Genomic DNA, 27,692 nt, shown 5'->3' with positions numbered 1-27,692 from the left:
GCTGGATATGACTCTCTGGTGGGGAAGTATCCGTCGAGAGACTTTGCGAGCTCATCTAAGTGCATGGCAATTGCTTGCTTCATTTCCCCAGGTACAGAAATATCTCCGATTCCAAACTCATCTTCGATGTTACTTAAACAGTCGTCCAGCAGGGGAAAGTTTGCGAAGTTATCATTCTCTGTTTGTCGTTTCCAAAAAGGTAGCTTTTTTTGAAAAGCTTGCAGGTTTTCTTCCGCTTCGATGATGGTGACTCCACCCCCCTGCATCTGTTGATTGAGATGATTGAGAGCATCGAAGATATCAGCCATGTACGCCAAAATGAGAATGAACTCTGTATGACAATGTTGGTGCTCTCGCAAAAACAGGGCTAATTCCACACGCATGGCAAAAACACGATTCAACAATTTCCCCGGGATAACCACCGAATGTTAGAATGGTACAGAAGTACCTAGAAATTCAGAGCCCATTTCATTACACAGCTCTTTGAAGATGCGGTGCTTCAGAGCACTATTTCGCACATATTTAACACATTCCACTACAATTTTTAATACTTCTTCCAGTTTTGGAGACAAGGTATTTGTTGCTAATGCATGCATGAACAGGACACAGTGCGTAACAATGATGTCGGGTGCATCAAAACCAGAGTTTCGTCCCAGCATGGCTGGTGCTTCATCCAAACAAATTGCAGAAACTATATCCCACAAAAGATCGTTGTTTCTGAAGAAGTCATCCACAAGTTTCTTCACGTCGGTTGCCTTAGTTGTTGTTGTAAGAGGCTTACAAAATAAATAATCCTCCTTTATCATGTCGTATTTCACATAGCGCACAAATACAACAAGCTGGCTTAGATTGGAAACATCGGTGGTCTCATCGAGTTCGAGGCTAAATTTTGCTGGGCTTGAAATCAGATCTGCAAATACTTGAGCCAAGATGTCATTGCTCATGTCATCTATTCTGCTGCTGATGGTGTCATTTGAAAGAGGAATTTGGGACAACTTATTTTCAGCAGCTTTTCCCAGCATCATATTCGCCATCTTCAACGCAGCTGGCTTTATAAGTATTTTACCAATGGTGTGTGGTTTTCCCTGCTTTGGGTTCAGGTACGCAACTTAGTATGATGCTATTAAGATCGGTTTGTCGATGAGTACAAAGCTGAAAACAGGCAGAGTCCTTTCATCGAATCTGGCTCTCTTCACCTTGAATTCAGCAAGTGTTGTGGTCTTGTATTTCCCATCTCCATGCAGCTTTAGGAAGTGTTCCCTTAGTTTTGCTGGTGCTAGACTAGAATTGCTCAACTTGGCATTGCAAGTCATGCATTGAGGACGCTGACTTCCATCATATTCTGTTATACACGTGAATCCATATTGTACGTATTCATCCGACCACTTTCTTATTTTGCTCGACATAGTACAAAGGGATTGGACTATTATAAAGGAAATCACAAATGACCTACAATCACGACAGTCACAAGGCGACTACTGAGTGCACCAAGTTCCCTGAAGCACAGATATCAAGGCCAAACGAGCAGCCAATTATGGCCATGCTGAGCGTGATCTCACGAATCATATGAGTAGGGTGAACGGCAGGGCTACCAGGTCGTGCCATGTATGGCATTATTTGCCATAAATTGCGCAACAAATTTTAGAATTTGGCATAAATATTCGTCAATAGCCTTCAGTTTCTTATGGTGAAACATTGAAAATGCCATAAAAGTATTGTGTGAATGCCAAAAATATATTAATTAGCCTGGCAACCCTGGTGAACAGAATGGACACACACCTTCGCTGAACCCCTGAGACTGACTCACCAAACCCCTGGGGTTCGATCAAACTCAGGTAAAGGACCACTGAACTAAAGTGAGGGAAAGGCATAACCTGGGACTCATCCAGCATCTGAAGAACAAAGGGATCATCTGTTCAAACCAATGGAGGAGTTTTATTTGTATAACACTCACTCGGAACACATAAGTGATAGCACTTAAATAACTTGTGCACTACATTTATTAAGGGTCATATCTCTGTAACTTAAGCACTGGCAAGGTGAAAACCTTCACAGTTTTTTTTAATCATTATATAGTAAAGGGCAATAAAACATTGCATCCTCTATGATAAGTATAAAGTGGACCCTAGAATGAAGATCATTACCTTTAGTATCATCACTCAATTATTTCTTATTAGAGTTGTCCCAAGAACATATGAGTGTACCACAAGTATGTTCAGATTCCAAAGGCTGCCAGCCATCAATTATTTTTAGACAGGTCTGGGAGTGAGTAGACCAGCCTTCCTCTATACCGAACCAGATTGACCCCTTTATCTATCCACACTGGTTATTTTACATTAACTATAGTGGCACTTGGCCTCCTTTGACTTCAAGGAGAAAACATTCCAGAGAGGACCTCTAGCACTAATGTTGTCTAGTTCCCAGCCTTTAACCCAGAGATGCAGTTCCTATAACTGGTCTTTCTTTGCTTGCTTTAGAGGGCCCCCATTAGCTGCTAGTTAAACTGACACAGTGGAAATATATTTAATAATGTGTTCATGTGTTCATACTGCTTTGAATACATAATTAAGTAGATTTCTACATTGTGTGGTTTCAGATGAGTTGTGACTCAGCCACACTAATTATTTAGAAGACAATATAATTTATTTAAAATAAAAATAATATTTATTTTCTGTCAAGGATACATCATTACTTCTCTTTTTCTATACATTTCATTCAACAAAATCTAGACTCCATTGTATTACATCATTGGTAATCACCATAATTTCTATAATCTACTTATATATGTACCCATCTATAATATTGAATATCCAGCTGCTTATACAAAGCTGGGTATTCCCCACTATAGTGCAAATATGTAAATGTGTTTCCTGTAACAAATAACAGTTTCATGCTTGTAGTACTTACTTTTCAAACATCTAAAACAGCAACTCATTTAAAATGTATAGAAAATGTCAATAATTAGCGGGAGATGAAGCACAGCTGATAGGGATGAGGGATATTCCCAAATCCACTTATTTGTGGTGTTAAGTCAATTTCTTCTATATCTACAGGGGATCGGAGACTGAAGTTCTGTAAAATGGTGGTGAAAAACAGGAAAAGCTCCATCCTTGCCAGACCTTCCCCGAGACAGATCCTCTTCCCTACAGGATAAAAGGAAAACTGGTGGAATCAGCACCTATTTGTCTACAAATCCAATCATCAACAGTTGTGAAAAAGACCTGATTTCTGATGAGATGGAACAGAGTAGAGAAAAGTATACTTAAGAGAAGGCAGGGTCATGCCAGAAGTCGGTGTCTTTAGTAACAGTGATCAATATTTACAGTCATGGCCAAAAGTTTTGAGAATGACACAAATATTATTTTTCACAAAGTCTGCTGCCTCAGTTTTTATGATGGCAATTTGCTTGTACTCTAGAATATCATGAAGAGTGATCAGATGAATCACTTTCAAAGTCCCTCTTTGCAATGACAATAAACTTTATACCAAAAACAACATTTCCACTGCATTTCAGCCCTGCCACAAAACAACCAGCTGACATCAGGTCAGTGATTTTCTCGATAACACAGGTGAGATTTTTGACAAAGACAAGGCTGGAGATCACTCTGTCATGCTGATTGAGTTAGAATAACAGGCTGGAAGCTGTAAAAGAAGGATGGTGCTTGAAATCATTGTTCTTCCTCTGTTAACCATGGCTACCTGCAAGGAAACACGTGCAGTCATCATTGCTTTGCACAAAAGGGGCTTCACAAGCAAGGATATTGCTGCTAGTAAGATTGCACCAAAATCAACATTTATCGGATCATCGAGAACTTCAAGGAGAGTGGTTCAATAGTTGTGAAGAAGGCTTCAGGGTGCCCAAGAACGTCCAGCAAGTGCCAGGACCGTCTCCTAAAGTTGATTCAGCTGCGGGATCGAGGCACCACCAGTGCAGAGCTTGCTCAGGAATGGCAGAAGACAGGTGTGAGTGCATCTGCAGGTACAATGAGCCAAAGACTTTTGGAGGATTGCATGGTGAAGAAGGCAAGCAAAGAAGCCACTTCTATCTAGGAAAAACATCAGGGACAGACTGATATTCTGAAAATGGTACAGGGATTAGACTGCTGGGGTAAAGTAATTTTCTCTGATGATTCCGCTTTCAGATTGTTTGGGCATCTGAAAAACGCTTGTCCGGAGAAGGAAAGGTGAGAGCTATCATCAGTCCTGTGTCATGCTAATTGTAAAGCATCCTGAGACCATTCATGTGTTGGGTTGCTTCTCAGCCAAGGGAGTGAGCTCACTCACTATTTTGCCTAAGAAGACAGCCATGTATAAAGAATGGTACCAAGAACAACTACTCCCAACCATCCAAGAACAGTTTGGTGACGAACAATGCCTTTTCCAGCATGATGGAGCATCTTGCCATAAGGCAAAAGTGATAACTAAGTGGTTCAGGGCTCAAAATTTTGACATTTCGGGCCCATGGCCAGGATACTCCCCAGACCTTAATCACATATAGAACTTGTGGTCAATCCTCAAAAGGTGCGTGGAGAAACAAAAACTCACAAATTCTGAGAAACTCCAAGCATTGATTAGGGAAGAATGGGCAACCATCAGTCAGCAATTTGCAGAGGTCTTCAAAAATAAGGGTCAACACTGCAAATATTGACTCTGCATAAACTTAATGTAATTGTCAATTAAAGCCTTTGACACTTATGAAATGCTTGTAATATTACATCAGTATACCATAGCAACATCTGACAAAAAGGTCTAAAATCACTGAAGCAGCAAACTTTGTGAAAACCAATACTTGTGTAATTCTCAAAACTTTTGGCCATGACTGTAGATGAAGAGACAGGGGCTTCATAAAATTCAGACATTTTGGGTATATCTTAGTATGCCATTCTGGATGAAATCTACTTGTGCTTTTCACTTCTTGATATACCTGTCTGAAATAGGAATAATTGATTTATGACAGTTGTCACATGATAATTTTTATGACAACGTGTAATGATTTTTGCCAACACAAAATACATAATTTACGTACTGGATGAATAGCACAAGTATACTGCAAATGTCTTTGTAATATCATGTAAGTCTGTCTGGGCTCTGTGTACCAATTTTTATGGAAAATAACTACAGAACTGTCCAGAGGTAAAAGTAAACTCTGCACAGGATCATGTGCATGCCATAGTTTTGGAGAATTGCATGGATTTGACACACCTCACTGTGGCTAACATTTGAACAAGCAAAAAAATATGTTTTGGGACAAAATATTGGAATAAGCTGAGACGGTGAAGATTTTGAGAGATTATCAACCTGATTCATGTATGCCTGTTTGCATAGCATAATTTGCGTGAGAACGCTCTGCACATACTCAGAAATGGACCTTACATCAATTGACACAACTGCATGCAATTCCTGTCTTAACGCAAAAGACACTTAAGACTGCCTACGACTTGCGGGAATGGGGGAAGAAAGGTGCGGAAGAGAGCAGGCAATTTACAGTAAGGGCTTTCAAATACAGGTACAGCACATTCAAGTCTTGGGTTTTTCATAAGTAAGCTTAGTTATCGCACCTACTACAGGGCAGGTATATCTGCCAACTGATAGTGATGTCTGATAGTGATGACTGTTATAGCATTTTCTTTTTTTAAAAAGTACACATATGCATGCCACTAGCTAGCATAGAACATGTGTATGCAACTAAAACAGACCACATAAACACAGGTACAGTACGTATATTGATTTATGTATTTTATGTAAAAAAAACTTTTTTCTAAATAATTCTTATATTTATTAATAATTATACTGTTTAGAGTTGTTCATATATTTTATCATTTGATTTTTTTGCATGTGTTCTGATTAGGGATGTGAACCGGCCACTTTTGGTGTCTCGTGTTTTGTGTTTTGGATTCGGATTTGCTTGAGGTTTTGGGTTCGGATTTGTTTTGCAAAACACCTGATGAAAGATTTTGGTTCGGATTTAAGGTTTTGGATTCGGATTTATTTTGAAAAAAACATAAAAAATGCTAAAAACCAGTTTTGTGGGTTTTTTTTCACTCCTACGCTATCATTAACCTCAATAACATTCAATAACAATCATTTCCACTAATTTCCAGTCTATTCTGAACACCTCACAATATTGTTTTTAGGCCAAAAGGTTGCACCGAGGTAGCTTGAGCACATAATGCCAAAAAAAGAGGTACAAGATGGAACTGTTCTGGGCCCTCCCTCCCACCCCTCGCGAGATTTGACGCGAGACTTGGACGACAGAACTTCGTTTTCATTTTTTTGCCCGCCGGAAATATCCGAACAGTGCTCGGATCCTGTTCGGATCCGCACTGTTCGGGTGGGCTCGGATTAGCGGAATCTGAGCCCGCTCATCCCTAGTTCTGATGTGACCTTATATTGCACATATGCTTGTGTGTATAGTGCACTCTGTTCTGTATGTTAACATATGGCAAGTAACGTTTAGGCAGAGTGTACTTACGCACAGATTCAAATTGAAATGCATCTTGAGATCTGCTTAGATTTGAATACAGGGAAACTATGCTCAAGTTCCATATTCTTGTTTTAACCTCAAGTTGAATTCAGAGTTGAAAGTGCATTTATTTTGCAGGTATATTTGGGCTTTTAGGCTGCTCAGAATAATTATAAATTTACATTACCTTGGAGGTGGCAGAAGTAAGTACTTTTCATAAATTTTAAACATGTCCCATGGCATAAAGATGGAAGTATACCACATTTATATGTGGATGTCAAACAATTTATTTAAAAAAGTACATTGCAATAGTATCACTTAAAATAAAGGTGACCATATGATTGAGAGTAAAACAAGCAGTGTACTTGAAAACAATTTAAAATTTTACAGTGATGCGGTGGTCATATGTTTGGAGTGTTCAGTGGGGAAATTTCCATGTAAGACATGTGCAAAGGTGTCCTACCTTCCTAATCAAAACGATCACTCAGAAGGATCATACACATGCCTTTATTACATGTTTCACTTTGCGTGTTTGAAAGACTTTATTGGTCAAAATGTGCCTAGCAAAGCACTGTCCTAGAAATGCGTAATTGGAAAGGGAAAAGTGCATTTCTTTATAAGTTTAGAAAGAGACCCAATTTCTTAGGTGGAGGAAGAATTATATATTTTATGGGAAGAAGAGAAGTGTGTCCATTAGACTAAACACAGTTAAAATCATGCGGGTGAGTGACTGGCCAAAGAACCTATTATCTGTGGATTCCTTTAATTTCAGCCAATGGGAGCAGGAAGAGGTTGGGACTTATACACAGTTATAAGTCAGTGCAGACAGGATATAGTTCTTCCTGCTTCTGGATTCCTCTCGCCCTCCCTGCAAGTTCATGGGCAACATTGGAGTTGTAGTTGGTTAGAGTAGGAGAGCAGTGCAGTCGGTAACTGTGCATATGGTGCTCGGGTGATCTTGTCATAGGTCACTACCCCTCTGTGGTTATGGTGTCATACTATGGTTGGTCCGTATGTTAGGAGGACCATTGGGCCAGTTTTGTATGGTTTACACTGGCGGAGTTAATAGGGGGTGTAGTCTTGCCGTTGGACTTGATCTTTGCAAAGGCCAATAGATAAGGTATGATCCTGGGTTGGTGGTACTATGGTCTGACCTTTCCACCTTTATTGGTTTTGCGTTCCTGACTGCCCTACTCTCGTCCGCCTTACAGTCCTATTAGTTTAAAGATTAATAAATACCGTCATTCATTCCAACTTTAATTTGGTGTCCGTGTCTTTGTTTGGTTTGGTAAAAGGTTATGTCACAGTGTGTGTTATTTGGGGAAAACTTCCCCGCTATGCATTTTAAGTGACTGTAGGCCCTCTCACAAGGCACTTACTGTGTTTATGTAGATGTTTAAGGAATAATAGTTTACCTGTATTCTAATATGATAATCTACAACAGTGATTTTTACAATCATGTTGCTTAGATAACGCAATTTGTTTCCGCTAGTGATTGCCTTTGGTGAAGTTTAATGTGAAATAGTGCAGTTTTCTCATAGATAGTTAGGTTCTGACAGCTACATACCTGAAGAGAAAGGCATAAATCCATCATTCCGACAAAACTTCCCTTTATCATCCAAAAAATTTCCTGGATTGAACTGATCAGGATATTTAAACAGTTTGGGGTCACGTAGAACAGAACCCAGCATTGGGTAGACAGTGGTGTCCTGGAAGTACAGTTAATGTGTTTAACAGGGTTAACCATCTCCTCCCTGAATACCTTTTTCCTAAGTTAGTTGTAATGTTACAGTTGTATGAGAGTTTGAAGCTTTTGAGTCTTTTACATTTTTTAGTTACATAGAATATTTGCTAACTGATCATCTGATCACGTTTTACCTTTTTATTCATTCATTATGGTCTCATTAAATCTACTTCACAGTGTTTCTTTTCACAGTCTCTAGGTGAATTCATATATATATATATATATATATATATATATATATATATATATATAATGAGAGAGAGAAGGATATATATGAATATATATGAAAACCTACTCAAAGGAAAATTTGGTGTTGCCAAAAGCAACCAATCAGAATCTAACTGTCATTTTTCCAGTGCAGCTAATATCTGAAATTAAATATCCTTGTCCATTGCACCAGTTTTCATAAAAACCCTCTATTTTATCTTACAGTTCTGTTCTTTTCGGATTTCTCTTGTGTACTTTTCATTACACAACACACTTTGTGACCAGGTTTAAATTGCAGTGAGGCCAAATGTAGAGACAGCCCAATCCCCTGAAGGCTGTTCCCCATTACAGTAATCTATATCCTGTTCAACAGTGTGCTTTTGAAGTTGCCAACCTTTTGAATTCTTTACAGGCACACGTTAAAGCTGAGGCGTTAAATCTAAATATGTCACATGTGGTGATAGTGTCCTGGGATACCTTCGACCTGTTATGGTGCTGGCAGCTCCCAGGAAAGAACCATTTGAATGGGGTAGCAATCAGAGACACACCATGTCTGGCAAAGCCTTCTTGTCATGAGTGGGTTGGTAGTGAGGTACAAACTGAAGTCAAAGGATTGTAGAAGGTAGAATAGTGATGGACAAAGTCAAAGTCAAGGGATTAGAAAAAGTAGAATATTGATCGACAAAACCAAAATCAAGGGATTGGGGAACGTAGAATATTAATGTACAAAGCCTAGGTCAAGGGGTTGGAGAAGGTTGAATAGTGGGGACTCGTCAAGTTGGAAGGATTGAAGAAGGTAGAATTGTGATGTACAGTCAAACAGAACAAGTCTTCTTCAAAGCACAAGCAGAGAAAACCAAAACAAAACTCTGCTCCTGCAAAAGTTTGGTAGAACTGAGGGACTTTATAAAGACTACAAACAAGTGAAATAAGTGTTTTTATTGACTTGAACTTTTCACTGAAGGACTGTTGTTTAAGTTGAAGGTACACTTATTGAAGTTCTGTTCCTTCTTTCTCTTCTTTATGTTATAGTGGCATGTTACAAGTGCCAATGATCAATAGTTTAATTAAAAGTATTTCCTTGTCATGACCATGTAAACCAGGGGTGTCCAACCTTTTAGCTTCCCTGGGCCACATTGGAAGACGACGAGTTGGTTTGGGCCGCAAATAAGATACACTAACAATAACGATAGCTGATCATCCAAAAAACCATAGAAAACATAGTTAACATATATATATGAGAAAAAAAGTGATATATATATATATATATCACTTTTTTTTCAAATCCCCCTATACTTACCTTTCAATCGCCCTGTTCAAAAAAATTATCTCTAGTTATTATACTATAATCACTTTTTGTATTGTTTCGAAGCAATATCAATAAAGTGCATTTAAGCCAGGCATTGTATATCAGGGTGCCCTGACCAGGCCTGCGGTACCTGACATATACACCACTGTGACCCCAAATTGTGACCTGTTTTGCTAATTGCACCACTATGTTAGTTAAGGGATAACAACTTATAATGGGCCAAAGAGAAGAATATATAATGCCCCATTAGTATTACAAGTAGAAGTATGTAGCAGGGAGATAAGGTCCATGATGCTCCAGGACCAGGTGACTTTTATTCACTAGTCAGCGTCCCTTGAAGTAATAAAAAAAATCCCCCTTAACTTACCTTTTAATCAGCTTGTTCTCCTGTCCTCTTCTCTTCTTTTCTCCAATTCTGTGCTGCTGATTGTTTTTCTCACATGGGTGACTCCTCTGTGCTGCGCTCCGTAATGGATGTTGGGCATGATGACATCACGCCCGACATTCACTGCGAGCAACGCAACGGAGGAGGAGACAAGGGAGGGAGCTGGAGTACCAGCTGACGTGACCGCAAGGTAAGTATTTTCTTTTCCTTTTTTTTGCAGGATTTTTTTTTTCCATTAACAGCGCTGCCCCCTTGCCACAACCAAAACTCCTGCTGGGCCACACTTGCAACCCTGATGTAGACTATAAAAATAAAATATATTGCACTACTGTATCTTAGGTAAAACATTAATTAGCCACCAGCATAAGTTCTTGATTTTAATTAAGTGATTTCCACTCATCACTAGTCTAAAATAAGATTTTTGAATGCACTTTATTAATGGATAATTGTGGCCTCACCTTCGGAATGAAAAAATTTCTGAAGTACAGATCCCGAGTCACTTTGTGTGCAAGCGCCAACGGGATGAGGTCAATGAATCTTTGAATTTCATGGATAACAGCATCTATATACGGCATAGAGGAGCGATCATCCATACATGGAGCGCGATTTCTGCCAATTACGTGGTCAATCTCTTTATGGATGCGTTCTGCAGATATAAAATTAACAATAACAGCTTTAAAATCTTAGATTGGTGTCATTCTTAATTTGTTAAACGACGCCACAGAATTTTTCACTCATCAGATAAGCTGTATTTATATAAAAGGCTAATGCTGCTCCTCAAATTTATAAATACACGCACAAAACACAAAAAAGTTCGGTAAAATGTTTGCAAATGACTCTTTTGTGTACTTGGCTATTCTTACTGACTAGATTTCCCTCATTTCTGGGGCTTATTTGTTTTTTGCTTTTTTACGTTTTTTGTGTAGCATTTACCATTTATATAAGCATCAAAGTGTAGCTGCAATTGGACCTTGAATGAAAATGAATGCTGTGGGAGTAACTGAGCAAGACACAGCCACAAGACATGGGATAAATGATGCACGGAACTGTTACCAAAAAAGGGTCCAACATGATCTTACTTATTTTTTTGATGGGCTTTTAACTAGATATTGAATATTTGCAAACTCAAAAAGATGTTTTATATTTCTGAACCTTTTAGAAATTAAAACGAGACAAGATTTATGTTTACTCTAACCTAATAGACACAGATACAATTTGTTCCATATGGTTCCATCAAGCATATTGAAATGTACTGATATGTTTTAAAATACATCTAAACATAAATTGTAGAGATATTCACTGACCCACGTGTTTGTGTTTTGGTTTTGGATCTGTATTTTTTTGAAAAATAGCTAAAATATGCTAAAATCACATAATTTTGCTCTTTGTTTGTTCCTACATTATTATTAACTTCAATAACACTAATTTCCAGTCAATTTTGACCACCTCACAGGTCACAATATTATTTTAATACACTTTTGGACAAAGACTGCAGCAAGCTGGCTGCATGCTAAGCAACAGAGCAATGACACAAATGTGGCAGTTCTTAGCACATCTAGGAAACTTTGTCACACAGCAGTGGCAGAGAAAAAAGAAATGTAGTGCAAGATAGAATTGTCCTTGGGCCCTCCCACCCACCAACCATTATGTAAGATATGGAAAAGGACATGTGCAGTTTAACAAAGCAAGCACTCCAGCGACAAGGAGTACCACTTTTGTAACTGAAGTGCTTGGTTTGTTTGGGCCCCCACAAAACAAGATACCAATAGCTTAGCTGCCTTAAGCCCAACATTGCTGTCAATGAACTCTACATTATTAAACCATATCTGCTCATGCTGCATTTTTAATGTCCTTCTCCTTTTCTGGATGCCTCCATCTCATCCCTGAAAAACTGCCCAACTTATGTAAACACAGGAATGGATATTACAACTGGAGTGGCATTATATCTGCTTCAGACATAAAGTGACATGGAACATGCAGGCAGCATGGAATCCATCATGTTGGAATATGCTGCATTGAACAGAGATTTAAACTATATAGATGCAGTTGAGGAGACCGTATTTAAGTTAAATTGTGACCCACCGGATGATATCCTGAATTTAAAAGAGCTTGTACACAAGAGATACCGTCAGGCGCTGTCTCCGTGCTGAAACTAAGTTCCGGAGATGGTCGTCTGTCTTTCCCCGATCACCACGTCCCGTTGCCTAGCAATTTCACACTTCCTGGTTCCAGTTTGGGGCATGCTGCGCGCGCATGTGCAGTAGGACATTGCATCCTGTTGCTAGGCAACGGAACACTACTCTGCCCCACCTGTTGTCAGTAAGTGTACGTCACCGCCAATTCCTCACCCACCTTTCAGGACTCACTTTTATCTATATTAAGCAGCCTCTGGCACCACTAGGGTGCCAGAGTATTAGTTCACTGACCTGCTCCAGTGTCTTGTTTCATATCCTGTAACTGCTCCTGTTGTCAGACAGTAATCTCCTTGACTTCCCTGTGGGTAATGTTTTGGTACTTTGCTGCTTGTTACTGTTTTCTGACTCCTGCTCCCTCTGACCATTCTTCAGATCTCCCCGCTGTACCTCGCTATTCAGCTGGTTCTGAACTGGATTGATTGACTATGCCTATCCACCCCTGTTACTATGCTGGTGACTATCTTGGAGAATCGTGACCTGCACACCTCTTGCAGTGAAGCCCAGACTCCCTTGTGGGGGTCCCTGGTGAACACCGGGGGTGCATTAGTCTCCATGCCTCCCTGCTCAGCAGCACCAATACCGACTAGAGACTGTTCCGTTGTTCGTGACAGATACACTGCACTTCAGACAAATAATACAGAGGAGGCCCTGAAGCAGGATGATTCCTGTCTCCTGTGCTCATTTCACCTCTAACTAAAATCTGTAATCTCTCACTCTCTACTGGCATCTTTCCATTACTATACAAGCACGCAGTGATTACTCCTATTCTAAAAAAACAAGATTCCGACCCAAACTCTCTCTCAAATTACCGTCCCATCTCTCAGCTGCCATGCCCCTCCAAGCTTCTAGAGAAACTTGCCTACACTCGCCTCACACGCTTCCTTTCCGCTAACAACCTGTTGGATCCTCTTCAGTCTGGCTTTCGTTCTCAACACTCCACAGAGACTGCATTGAACAAGGTTGTCAATGATCTGATCGCTGCTAAAACTAAACGCCATTACTCTCTCCTAATTCTCCTGGATCTCTCGGCTGCATTTGCCACCATTGTTCACTCTCTTCTCATACAAACGCTGCAATCCCTAGGACTTCAATATACTGTTCTATCCTGGTTCTCATCCTACCTTTCTAACCGCTCGTTCACTGTTAATTTCTCTGGAGCCACCTCTGCTCCGCTTCCTTTATAAATTGTTGACTTTAACAGTGAGGTAATGTTCTACTAGACTGCAATGACAATATATTGAATCTGTTTGCTCAAATTGAGATGCCATTAATGCCCGGATTTTCAATTATTGCCCCCATGGAACCTTTTATGTTCACTACACCCCCCTCCCTCCCACAAACACGCACACACACACACACACACGCACATACACACATACATACAAACACACACACACACACACATATAGACCACCACTAGTGTAGCTTATCAAGGTTCCAAAAGCCACAACATCCCAGCTGTATAAACAAATATATGTTCTTGAAAACATTTCCACACACTGGCGATAAGTGTGTTTTTTATATAGAGGTGGTGTTTTATGGAACTAATATATTTTATTGCACTTTGGTCTGGAGAAAGTGTCTGTGTTGACAAGTGGAGATGGTATTATAACAGGGGAGGGTGGCAAAAGAAAGACCACTGTATATATAAATGATTCAATTCTAATTAAGCATATGATTTATGTTTATAATAATAAGTTATTCAAATGTTGACCAAAGGATGCAAATATTCCTTAAAACAAAAGAAAGTTAAAAGTAGGCATTGGCCTTTCCACAAATTCAGGTTGGATATCAGTGTGCCTAATACTATAGACATTATTATTAGCATTTCTAGCACAGTACTAACCTTCAACATCTGGGTGTTTGAGGAGAATCATAAATCCATAACGTAGAGTTAGTGCAACAGTTTCTGTACCAGCAGAAATCATATCAAACGTGGTATTGACAATCGCATCAATGTGAAACTCACTCTGAGGTGTATCTTTTTCCTGTGGAAATGGGACACAGGAATATGCTATTCAGCTTCTGCAGAAACAGCAAAGAAGTCTCATAAGAATACTAGCGCCATGGGCTGGAAAAACCCAAACCATTAATTAAAAACTTAAAATTCACGCACTACACAACCCATCTTATAGGCAGCAGCACTGTAACATTGATCTATCAGTCTCCACTCAGGTTTTTACTGATATACTGTATCATAATGGTTGGCCTAAGAAGCACATTTTTAAACTTAAATTAAAATTAGGAATGTAATTGCTGATACTTAATGTATTTTGCATAAAATTGCACTGCGCATGCCCAGATATGGACTAAAGGTCAGTGAACGCAAATACATCCAATTAATCTTCGAATGCAAAGGACACTTCCGACAGCCAAGGCTCATGGGCGGAATGGGCAGGGGAATCAGCATTAGACCATTGTCAAGGTACAGTAGCATCCAAATTAAACTTTGTGCATCCTCAGGTACGTGTTTTTCAGTCCTATCACTTGCACCAACTGCAGTTCAGGTGTAACGCCGAGTGATAGTAATGACAGTGGTGTATGTATGCTAGAAGTTTCGTTTGCAAACAAGAGCCACTGTAAACATGCATTTTATGTACAGTAGACATTAAAAACATACTGATAAATGTATTTCATGGAAAACGTTTTTTTTTAAAAAAAAAAAAAAACAGTTTTTCTTTTATAATGTTTTTTAATTTTTGATAATATTATTAACAGGTGACAATATTTTCTTTTTCTGTGCGTTTTGCTGGGACTTTACATTGCGCATATGTATTGTACGTATCCTACAGCGTTTTGTGTCTGTCATACATTCTGTGTGTACATACAGCCAATTTCAAAAATAGACTTTTCTTCAGATCCGCTTATACTTAAATACGGACGTATGTCTAAAACAAGCGGATTTTCCAAAAAAAAGCACAATCTATTCAAATGCACAATACATTCCTTTTGCGTGCCTTAATGAATTAGGCCTAGAATGTTCTTGTGTAAAAAATTTAGTGCAAAAACTTTAACTAGAAGAAACTACCCTCAATATAATGTCTATGTGTCATACACATTGAACTCACCATGGCTTCCAACAATTAAAAATGTTACTGAGACTAAGATTAAATAAAGTCAAAGGGCTAGATTTACTAAGCTGCGGGTTTGAAAAAGTGGGGATGTTGCCTATAGCAACCAATCAGATTCTAGCTGTCATTTTGTAGAAGGTACTAAATAAATGAAAGCTAGAATCTGATTGGTTGCTATAGGCAACATCCCCACTTTTTCAAACCCGCAGTTTAGTAAATCTAGCCCAAAATGTCAACAGTAAATATTACACCCTCTGATAATTCTACCTTTTACATAGCACTCACCACTCCAGTGGTCTAGGTCTGAATGGGATGACGAGTCCTGTGTTTTCTGTCCCTGTACCCTTTTTCGCCTTCAGGTACTACTATTTTCACTTTTTTAAACATTTAAGAATTCTGCATATAATATGTTAGCAAATATGTTATCTGCCAGAAAGATAGTTTATAAAATTGTCAGCAAAAGATGTTTTCGACAGTTGGTAACCTTGGAACTCACCTGCTCCATTTTAATGAGGAAGGTATCGATAAAGTCTCGGGGAGAGCTGGGATCTAACGTCTCCTTGTGCATTTTCACCCTTTCTGCAATAAATTTGTGGATGTCATCAATGTTTTTTGTAAACTCTTTGTTAGGTCCTGGCATCTTTTCAACAACTTTGGGAAAGATATTGTACATCTGGAGAGACAGTTGTGCAACAGCATCAAGGCATGTGTACTTGCGTCTTTTAATAGACAAGGTGGCACATTTACTAAAGTGTAGTTTTGCAAAATTACTCGCTATACAAACATCGCGAGAAGCCTTGACTAGGAGAAAATGTCCTAAATAAAATATTACTATTTCCTAATAACTATATTACACAAAAAAAAACACATCCAAATACAAACTGCTCTTTTTAGGCTGCCCAGCTATTAATTAGGCAACTTTCCAAACATTAACTCAGTTGGCATCCATCTCGATTATGTTCTTTTTTTTCATTTGCATATGGATTACATTGGATCAAAAAATTAAGATTTAAGGTATTTATTAGCGAAATTACATTGAAAAAAATCATGAGGCAAAAGCACTATATTATTATGTTATTATAGTAGCACTGGTAATTTTTTTATATTAGTGGGTACCTTTATTTTATTATTTATATCAATCGGTTAACTATTCATTTATTCGTTATATCAATGAGATGATGTATAGCTCCCTGGGCGCATGAAACAAAATCAATAGGTAAAATATAACATTTAATGGGTAATCACACTAGCAAATGAGTTGCAACCCTGTAGGTACTGTACAGTACTCCAGTTTATAAATAACCATTCATATATATTTCACAATAAATATTGGATAGAACAGACCTTAAACTTGGTAGCTCCCATCTGTCCGATATTGGTTGCCGTGGGGACGCCTAGGCGTCCTGCTGCTGGGCGGAAGTCGCGGTCTTCCTGTGAATGAGTGTGGGCATGCGTCTTAGAGTAATGAAGAAGCCCCAGGGCGAAACGCTTTGGTTTATTGAGCCCACACGCTGCCTTCATTGCCCTTTGGCACCGCATTTTAACGTGGACTCTTTCAAACTTTGTCCTCATCAGCGGCATTACTCTAAGACGCATGCGCATGTGCACACTCATTCACAGGGAGACCGCGACTTACGCCCGGCAGCAGGACCACCTAGCCGTCCCCACGGCAACCAATATTGGACAGACGGGAGCTACCAAGTTTACAGAGGACAACTCCAGCGAATGCATAGCCCTGTTTTTACAAGGGTTAGTCCCCTATACAAGCTCTCTCTGGTGTATCTTCCGATGGACAACACTGCCACAGTTTACTAAAAAGGATACACTGCAAGACCCGCACTTCCATACAAGGTCCCGCTCTGCTTCGCCGCCTATTAGAGACAGTGGACTCTTTGCTAGCTTTAGAAGCATAGCCTCACCTGCCTAACACCGTTACAATTGTTCAGTCTCTGTTCGTGGCCACGTCTACACTGAACACCGGTATATCAATTATAATCTCTGTTCATTCAAAGTGAAAAAATTTATGGTCTGTTATATCCTATATTTACTGTGAATTATATATGCATGCATGGTTATTTATATACTGGAGTACTGTATTGTACCTACTGGGTTGCAACCCATTTGCTATTGTGATTACCCATTAAATGTTATATTTTATCTATTGATTTTGTTTCATGCGCCCAGGGAGCTATACATCCTATCACCTGCCAAGGGTTGAGCTATCTCTTTTTTCCTCCCCGCTCCGAGAGGTGGCAAAACCATCCATAACCTGCCATAGGGAGCACTAAACTACCACCTCCACTATTTCATTATATCAATGAGACTACACTATTTATTATATTTATCACTGGGCAAGCAGTTGTAGTACAAACTTGTAGCACTAAAAGTGTCCATATGTATTAATGTCAATGTGTATATTGGCGCTTCTAGTGCTACAAGAGCCAGCATGCAAGATACTCTGGATACAAGGCACTGATCATTTGTTCGGGCCCCCGCCTAGAGGACCAGGCCTAAAGCTGAAGGACAAAACACATTGTTTTCCATCTGTATTTACAAGGTGGTTTGGCTTAAACTGCATGTGGTTAATGGGTTTGCAAGCTGGGGTTGAAAACTGAATCCAATGTGCAGCGGTTTGTAAAGCGCAAACCAAGCCACACTTTGCTAAACATACTCCATGGACTTTTGTTTGGGTAACATGTTTTTCTTACCTGTCCCCAAAAAGAGCTAAACCATTTAAAGTTTACATCAAAGAGATCTAGCATCCGGAGGAAAGTTTTGTTTTCATAGTCAAACCGGTCTCCGAATACCACAGAGCAGATGACATTTGAAACAGCTTTGCCAAAATAGGATGTTGGATCAAGTGGCTGGCCTGTCATTAGAGAAGATATGTTAAAAAAATCATTATCATCTGTGTTTAATACAGCACTGAATTCAGCACTGTTTGCTTGTCCAATTGAAATGACAGTCTATCATTCAATAATGATCAAAGTCAAATGGATTCAACTTTTGGACTAAAATGTGTGGTTTTCCAGTGAGTTCAGAAGACATAGGGCCTGAGTCATTTAGGAAAGTAAGGCAAAAAAAAATGAGTAAGTTTTCTCCTGGACAAAACCATGTTACAATGCAAGGTATGCAAATTAGTTTATTATTTGGCACATAAGATAAATACTGGGTGGTTTTGTATGTACAACACAAATACTTGATAGCTTTATTTTTACATTTGAAGTTGATCTAGGACATTCCCTGCCCCAATAAATCTGTTATCACATTTTAAATTTAACTCCCCCTCCAGTGCAACATGGTTTTGCCGAGGTGAAAAGTTACTCATTTGTTTGCTTTACTTTCCTTAATGAATCAGGCCCATAGGGTCTTTTGATGACAGAGAATCAGCCATAAACTCAGAGAAAACAGCGGATTTCACAGGAGAATGGCCATCACATCAATCTTCATAATTTATCAAGGGGTTAACGCAGGAGAAATCAGACATTTCTTCTGCCTTAACCTACTTTAACCTGTTTAATGCAGTCTCCATAAACCTCTATGGAGACTGTGAACCAATAAGCAAGAAATATAAGGATTGCATTCTGGTCCCTGATTGCGTCTCCCCTCATTCCTGAGCTCAGTGGCAGCTCCTTTAACCCTTTCACTGTAATGTGCTGTGTGCTAAACAGATAAAACTGCTTAAAATAAAAAGTAGAGAAAGGTTTAAGGGTTAAAATTTCTTCTCAGATTAAGATTGCCCTGACCCACTCATCTATCTCATCTCGACTTTCTCTCTGGCCTGCAAGTCTGCTTTTAAGATCAGTATTGCAGCCACTGTAGCCGATCACTCAGGCCTCTCCCCTTGTTCATATGCCCCAAACTCTGAGCTAAGGTCCTGTAATCTGGATCGCACACAGCAGTCTCCTGCAGGTATGCAGGGAACATACATCTGTCCCAGCAACAGAAGTTTGGTAAATACTGGAGAACATTTTTTTCATTGCTACGATGAACAGAGATAAAAAAAATAGTTTTACCCAGAGAAGGGTACCATACTGATAAACAAACCCCATATTGTAGCATAAAGTTATAAAGGTGTTCTCATAAATGTAATATCAAAGTCATGGTTGTCTCATATGGGTCTCAGTTATTCCGATAAGGCAAAAATAAAAGCTCAAAGCGGATTGATTGAGTTTCGCTTTCAACAACAATCTTGATATCTTTATTTAAACTCTAATTGGCAATTCTTCTAAAAAATGCCTTTCAACTTTTAAATATGAAACTTTTAATGATACCTCATGTTTGCATTAGTAACCTAATACAACTTGGGTTTATTTATTGAGTTTTTGTATATACAAATTGGCCAAGGGTCTATAAAATGGAGCCAGGCACAATACACCTTGTCCACCTTGAAATAGAAGTTGAAACGCGTTGGTGCATCATAGCCTTTGGTAATTTTGTATCAGTCTAAAGGCACTGTGATTCCTTGTAATAGTCATGTGATAGGACTATTTCCCTTTATATTATATTTAAATCAGATTACATTTAGAGTAGGTTGCAATTTAAGCATATCCTGAACAAATCAATGAAATCCATTCATAACCCATGTAGTGTCTATATGCAAGTAGCCATATCAGAGTCGTTTCTCACCCTCCAGCCAATCAGAGGAAAGATTTGAAAATATCTCATTCATATAGTGACTAGGGGCAAGTCATGCATCATCCCTTAAGGTTTTTATTTATATTTTTGAAACTCTTGGATTACTTCAGGATGGATAAAAAGAAGATTCCTAAGGATGGTAATGAGGGCATTGGTGAGTTTATCTCTAAAAGTATTTTTTATGGTGTTGTTTGTTTATTTACTGTTAGTTTACTATGTGGAACTACATGTTACAGCAGGCCCTGGATGCCAGGGTATGCTGGCACTTTTAGCTTTTCAAGCACCAGAATGCTCTGGCAGCAACTGGCAACCATGGATATGCTGACACATGTTGTTCTACAAGCACCAGCAAACCCAAGTACTTAATGTCTTACAGCGCTTATTGGGATTAATAATTCCACACAGTAAACTAATATTTGACTCATTTTAAATCATCATTAATTTACCTTATGGTTTACAGGATTATGAAAGTTTCTTTTGAAAGTGTGTTTTTCATTGGGCAAAGAATGCGATATGCGTTTCTTCTCCAAAGTGCTATATAAACCCTCTTCACCCCTTCATCTAATTTCAATAGTCTTACTCTGCAAAACTATGCACACTGGTGCACCTACCCTGTGCTTGTCAGAGAATGCCCTCATTCCACTCATCTCCTGCCCATGGCATGTGCAAACCATTCCTCCTCCACAAACACCCAATCAGAAATCTAGGTACACTTGAAAAGATTAAGGCTCATTATAGATCCAAAGCTGCTTTTGCAGGAAGATTTTTTACTTTGTAAATTACCTCCTGCCCATGGAGTGTTTGCTGTGATTGAGTGTAGTGGCATTAGGGGGTGAGCTTTATCCACAGACAATGTCTGTGTACACAATAATATTCTGTTTGTGATCTGCAACTATACTTTAGCGATATGAATTAGATAAAGCACCTACCATTGTTCTTCCTGAATTCTTCAGTAAGGAGCTCGGCTTCTTCCTGGATTCTTTCTTCAATGCCTCTTTTACCTACCCCAAAATTTCTTAAGGTCATCAGAGTGAAACGTCGTAGCTGTTTCCAGCGCTCACCGTTACTGCCTATCACTCCTAGAAATATAATGTGATTAGGGAATCATATTTATTTTTATAACCCATTTGACTGGCAAAAGTAACCTAAAAATAGTGAAAGTACCAAGTTTTTTGTTCTTTCTGGATGAAAATGTTGCATTTCTTTAACAGAGGCTGTGGAGAACAGGAGTAAGTCTTCTAGTGCACAATATATACACATTTTTCCCTTGCATGGGTGTAGAAAATTTAAATAAGAGGGGACATGATCATGAAGAAGAAAAACTAATAATTACAGCAAAATGTAACATCTGCCGAGTGGAGATTTAAAAAAATAATAAAAGCCGACCCTGGCTAGGACTACATATCCCAGAGTCCCAGCGGCCGGAGATCACCCCAGAACTGACAGGGGAGTGTGTCAGTTACAGTGGAGAGAGGAGAAATAATGGTTTTACTGAAAACCAGGGCGAGGGACAGAGGAGACAAAGCTATGTGAGGAGGAGAAAACTAATGGAGACAGATCTCAGCGGCGCACGCAGGATTGCTAGGGGGGGGGGTTTCCCCCCCACCCAAAAAAAAGAAAGAAAAGAAAACACGAGAGAGAGCTGCTGCGCATGTGCCCGCGCATGCACAGCAGCTCCGTTTCGGCAGCACTGTACTATACAGCAGCCGCGGCGCTGTCAAAGAAGCATCCGCGGCGGTGCTGTATACAATACAGCACCGCCACGGACGCTTCTTTGACAGCGCTGCGGCTGCTGTATAGTACAGTGCCGCTATGTGGGGCACATCGTTAGCGGAGGGGAGGGGTTTCTGAAGACCCAGAAACCCCCCCCTTCGTGCGCTCCTGGATCTGTGATTTTATCATTTATGAGAAGAAGCATTTGATAATAGAAATACAGCTCGGTCCATAAGTGTGGAAAAACCCTTTTAAAATAGGAATGAGTAAGGAAACACTAATATTACATAGATATTATAATAATCAATTTTATTAATATATCTATAGTTAGTCTCAAACTCAACCTCATAAAAGAAGACTTGGTGGAAGCACTGTGCATTAAGAATTAAGTGATTCACACAGCGAACTTACTTGTGCACCTCTTAGAATGAATAAGGGGGTGTTACAAAAATAATATTTAAAACTGTGTATTAGTGAATGCAAAAAAAAAACTGACAAAAGTAGTTGCATTGATTAATTTTATTTCCATATGTGAGGTTAAAAATTGACCAATTAAAAGAAAAACAGTTCTATTGCACACAGCATGATTATCATAGATTTCACCAGCCATAACCCATTTAACGGTGCTTAACACAGAACACATATATCAACATGGCTGCTGCAAAGTTATCCAATTTCTTAAGCTGAGAAAATATTTGCTTTTTGCAGCAAGGTAACGCCATATCAGGATGGCGTTACCTGTAAATTTCAATGGGATCCAGGTGAAATTTCTCTGACTTCGCTTTATCCCTATCTGCATGTGCATAGGACTTCCTCTATATATTGGCAGCGTTAGGGGCACTCAGGCTGCATGTACCATCACTGGTATAGTACCTGTACAATATTTATAATTCACATTGTAATGAGTCGGTTTGTGTATATTTATATGGACAATTTTCAAAATATATATTAATTGTGTAAAGTAATCGCAAGGAAACATTTTAAAAAATCTTCTAGCTCTGTGCCGATTATTGCTTAGTATGTTTTGCTTGGTACCAGTTTCTATTAAACTCTGACCATGGTAAATCTTTGGAGGCCGCAAAGTGACTTCTCATCATAAGAATTTGTAAGGCAAAAGTTTGCAGGCTAGGCCATCAAATGAACCTTACCGTGACCTCCAGAAGTCATCCTGTCTACCAAAGGCATGTGACCTCTGGCACCAAACTCCTCTCCACAGTCAATGAGAGCTTCTTTCACTACATCGTAGCCACAGAGCAGCACAACAGGATTCTGACCCATGTAGATGGTAAATATTGGGCCATACTTTTCACTGAACTACATGAGAGAAATCAAATACAGGTCACTGTTATTTGGTCAATCATACATGAGCCTTAACTTTTAACACAGATATGATAAATTGTAGACTGAATCTGATTTCTGAGATAGTTGCAGCTCAAATAAAACAATATAAAAAAAAATGGTGGTGACATTGAAACATGTAAATGTAATGGGATAGGGTAACCATGACATGCTGCAATGGTTTAGTTCGCTCGGAACCTTTTTTAAGTAGCACAAAAAATTGACGTCATATAGAAACAAACTGTCACAGACTTGGGGAGTTAACACAGGCTTTGGGATTGGATCTGCTGTTCTGTTATCTATTGGTGCAAAATGAAGGTCTGAACTCTGCCAAGGACCCCCACAAGCAAGTCATGGCCAACAAGTTTGACCTTCTGTACAGTAACAGAATAAAGAAATTAATGGAAATGAAGGGATAATACACAAATGTAGTGGGATAAATGTTTAAGATCAGGACGGGCAGCATAGGTTAAATGTTATGAAACACCTGATATCACCACAATGATGATTTGTGCTTTTTCCAATCATCTTGACTTAAGATTTTGAAGGACTTTGTAGCTACATAGCTAAATAAACTATATGATATCTGAAAATGGCGAGAGACCACTTTGACTATGTAACAAATATGTTGTTAATTATAAGAAATTGCCTACCATAGATGTCTCTGATAATTGAGATAAGTTATTTATGGAAGTGGAACTGCTAGAAGTTGGAAAAAGAAACTGTGAGGTCTATTTATGAAGTGGTAAAGAGCCTAAAATCTGGCATAAGTGTTGTAAAAAATCTCTTTCACCACTTTGCCCCATTTATCAAAGTCTTAACACCGAAGAAATCAGAGATTTCTCTGGCCTTAAGCAAACTTCAGCTGTTTAGCACCGTCCATATAGACCTCTATGAGGAAGACGAAGTGAATCAATTTATCAAGAGGTGAAAATCTTTGCTTTTCACTGCTAGTACTCAAAACTTAACGTCATCTCAGGATGATGTTACTTACATTTTCCAATCTAGTGCAGTCCTGCCGGAGAGGATACTCTTTGTTTGGCTGCATGATCCTCCCGTCCTTAGGACAGAGTTGACTTTACTGTGAATATGTGAAACATCAACACATGTGCAGAAAGTCAACTCTGTCAGTTCAATGGAGCTTGTCCATTTCAGCAACAAAACAAATGTTTTGGTACAGAAAGGGATTTTCACCGAGGATTGCCCAGCAGGAAAGTATTCTTAAATTGTGGTGGTACAACTTTCTGTATCACTGTGACCAGAAGCAATCAAGATCAACAAGGTTATGTGATTCTGATTAGTAGAGTTGTTTTTCAATAAAACTTTACATAATAAACGTGCAATGGTGTGAATATTATTGGTTAAAAGTTTTACCGAATTCTACAGGTTAATCCCATATACGTAAGGATTAAGCCACTTATTAGACATATGCTGATACATTAATCTGTTATAACCTAGAGTTTGATAATTTACTAAGATATTAATTAGCAAGGAGAGTTTTGTTGTAAGTTAACACCTGCTATGATAATGAAGTAGTTTAGCCTTTATAATCATTTGTAAAATATTTTTTTCTTGGTTTGCATTCAAATTTTGAACTGCTAGGTCTGTACATAAGCTTATTAAAAGCATCTTGGCAAGACTTTATCTTTTTTTCCTGCTTTATTCTATGAAATGATTTCCCACAAGACTAGACTTGACCACTCCACAATGCAAACATAATATGTATGAGCTTGATAGGAACATGTATAGCATTTGCTGTTTACTTTGGTTATTATGTAAAAATAAAATGTAAATCCTTTAAATCCCCTGTGCTATTATATGTCTATTATGCTGTTTGTTCTGCATGAGAATGGCCCTGAATGGAATGAATCATTGCAGTATTGCAACATTACAATAAAAAAGCTGTCCCAGCAATTCCTGCTTATGTAGCAGTTTACATTAGGTAGTGGATAGATAGTAGATTTGATGTCTTCTCATCGGATGTCTTCTTACTAGCCAATTAAACATTAACTACTGATTCTTCTTATGTGATGTTTCTCCTTATATATGGCACACCTGTACAATCATTTGTGAGGCCCTTGACAAGTGCCATACAAATGTCTCAGAAGAGTCCAAAGGCCTGGAGGTAAGTCCTTCCCTGTGACAAATTCCTAGACACATAAATTGGTAAGGAGGTGCAAGATATACAGACTGAAAAGTGTACAATTCATTTACCATTTACTAGATCAGTGCTTCTCAATCCTTGTCCTCTGGAACCCTAACAGTGCATGTTTTCCAGATCACAAGTGAAACAATTATTACCACCTGTGGATCTTATCAAAATGTGTCAGTCAGTAATGAATACACCTGTGCTCCAGCAAGGAGATATGCAAAACATGCACTGTTAGGGGTCCCGAGAACCGGGTTTCAGAAGCACTGTAATAGATAATGCACTAACTATTGTAAATTTTATGGATATTGGAAGTCACCAAGTATTTTATGAGTATATAATATCAAATGGCTTTAAACATATATCATTTTTAATAGATTATACATATTGTAGTAATAATAGTCATGATGATAATAATAATAATAATAATAATAATAATAATAATAATAATAATAATAATGCAAGAGAGGCTATAAGCCAAATGTAGTTGAAATGATGCATTTGCATCTGTCATAGTACTTACCCCTTAGGGGTTAAGTCTCCAGAAGGAACAGTCAATAGTATCCACTGGGAGCATTCAGTCTTTTCTATATAGGAGCTACAGTAGTGGCTGTTGGTCCTCTTTTCTCTACATTGGATACCTCCCTCCCACCCGGCATTTGTGATTTAATATTTGTGCTAACTTTTTTTTTCCTACACAGGTAAGGCACAGTTTTTGGTAATAGAGCATTGCAGTCAGCCATCAGATAGCATATGGTGCTTATATGGATTGGTCACGGGTCACTACCCACTTCGAAGTCAACAGACTCTTAGTCCTTTTATGAGGAGGTCCCCTTGGACTGCTTTGTGAGGACAAACCACTTTCGAGTCCAGAAGGGGTGTAGTCACTCTGTTGTCAGAAACTAGCACTGGCCAATAGATAAGGTATATCCTGGGTCGGTGGTGAAATGGTCTGACCTTCCACCTTATTGATTTTGAAAATGAATTGGCTGGCTGCCCTGCTCTTGCTGCCACCCTTTTTGATTTTGACAATTTATATTCAATAAACTGTGATCTTTCTTCAACATCATAATCTGGTGTCAGTGTCTTTATTTGGTAAAGTTTTAATATATGTAGAAATTAAGATAGAATGAGGTTGGGTGAAGGAAAGGAGAAATCAGAGCCAGGGCCATCTTTTCCATTGGGCATGATGGGCAGGTGCCTGGGGGCCCCACGGGCAAAGGGGGCCCCATAGGCAGGGCTCTTAATTAGAATAAATAATCCTGCAAAAAAATAAACCCTGCAAAAAAAACCTTCAAGGGTCACTGAGCAAGTACATCTATCTACCTCTATCTCTATATATCTTTATCTGTATTTCTATACATATATATATATATATATATATATATATATATATATATATATATATACGGGCCCCGGTGCACTGCTTTGCCCGGGGGCCCATAATGTTGTTAAGATGGCCCTGATCAGAGCTATACATTTTATAATATTAACATTAATATCATTTGCTTATCATATTTTGGTATTTTAGTAAGGCAATCCTTTTGATGCATTCTGATTAATATGTTAATATTTTTTTACTGTATCTCAGTTTTAAATTTTGGTCTGGATTATTCATTCAGTGTAATATCATCAGCACTCAAACATTCTTTTACTGAATTGTTTTTTCAATTTATATTACAGGATGATAATAAAAGTTTGCTTCTGATTTCAAGATTAAATATATTTCAAAACACAAATGTTTGCATGTCACTGACAAGAATGCTGCGCATTAGCACACACATGTTAATTCTCTCATTTATTCATCACTAACTTTATCTTTATTGATATATTCTCATTTGCTAAAATTGTTCATAGGTGCACAGTTTACACTAAACAATAATAACCAAACAGACCCAATTGTCTTCCAAAGTGGCATTGAAACTACTCAACTTGCAAAATTTAATCAAGTCAGTTTTTCATCAATTGGCACTGGATAAACTTACCTTACTGAGGGATTTAAAAACATCCTTGCTATTAATTTGCAGAATGTTGCCCAGGATGGGCAGTGGGGTCGGCCCTGGGGGCAGTCTGTCATTACTCTTCTGTTTCTTAACTTCAATTATAATTAAAAGCAGGAAGACCATGCTGGCTATAAGTAACACAGTGGTTTCTCCGAAGATTTCCATACTGACGCTGCGCACTCTTACATTGAAGCTAATAGAATACAAACCAGTCTTATTTATACTGAGGATCAATCAATAGGGTTGAATTTGGCACACATGATACTAGGTTACACAACAACTAGCTAGCTGTTGACCTCTGTAACAGGTCCTCGGTTATTTGTTATTTGTCAACTGCGAGCTTACATCTATTCTCTGGAGAACAGTGGTGATTGTAAGATGAATGCCACAAGTGTGATTCATCATACTATAACTACAAATGATTAAGGGGACCTTCAATAACATATTTACATCTGCAAAAATGAAACTTATGTTAAA

At 38.7% G+C, this 27,692-nt stretch overlaps 1 protein-coding gene and 1 pseudogene across 3 annotated transcripts; both read right to left on the bottom strand.

Annotated features, from left to right (window-relative positions):
• Positions 1–428: 428 nt before the first annotated feature.
• LOC142101538 (protein FAM200C-like) lies at positions 429–2,552 on the bottom strand (annotated as a pseudogene).
• Positions 2,553–2,641: 89 nt separating this feature from the next.
• Positions 2,642–27,416, bottom strand: LOC142102238 (cytochrome P450 2C11-like). 3 transcript variants are annotated; one of them, XM_075186971.1, is made up of 9 exons: positions 27,198–27,416; positions 22,874–23,039; positions 20,942–21,091; positions 18,083–18,243; positions 15,871–16,047; positions 14,150–14,291; positions 10,567–10,754; positions 8,031–8,172; positions 2,642–3,143 (listed from the first exon to the last, which is right to left on the bottom strand). In XM_075186971.1, exons 1-9 carry the CDS (start codon positions 27,378–27,380, stop codon positions 2,962–2,964), a joined length of 1,491 nt encoding a protein of 496 aa, XP_075043072.1. In that variant the 5' UTR covers positions 27,381–27,416; the 3' UTR covers positions 2,642–2,961. The 3 variants fall into 3 exon arrangements, with proteins under 3 accessions (XP_075043072.1, XP_075043073.1, XP_075043074.1); XM_075186972.1 differs by lacking the exon at positions 27,198–27,416 and adding an exon at positions 25,736–25,831; XM_075186973.1 differs by lacking the exon at positions 8,031–8,172 and having other exon boundaries at positions 2,963–3,143.
• Positions 27,417–27,692: the final 276 nt, after the last annotated feature.

This window comes from Mixophyes fleayi, chromosome 9, assembly GCF_038048845.1.
Source record: "Mixophyes fleayi isolate aMixFle1 chromosome 9, aMixFle1.hap1, whole genome shotgun sequence".
Taxonomy (NCBI): Eukaryota; Metazoa; Chordata; class Amphibia; order Anura; family Limnodynastidae; genus Mixophyes; species Mixophyes fleayi.
Note: the sequence above shows the minus strand (reverse complement) of the source record. Positions and strands in the feature narration are given on the sequence as shown.

What these genes read in the sequence shown, in the direction of transcription:
- LOC142102238 (XM_075186971.1), bottom strand. Translation starts at nt 27,380, where the DNA reads ATGGAAATCTTCGGAGAAACCACTGTGTTACTTATAGCCAGCATGGTC. An exon ending in GATGACTTCTGGAGGTCACG is followed by an intron (nt 21,092 to 22,873) that starts GTAAGGTTCATT and finishes TTATATTTCTAG; the next exon opens with GAGTGATAGGCAGTAACGGT. An exon ending in ATTTATGCCTTTCTCTTCAG is followed by an intron (nt 3,144 to 8,030) that starts GTATGTAGCTGT and finishes TTTATCCTGTAG; the next exon opens with GGAAGAGGATCTGTCTCGGG.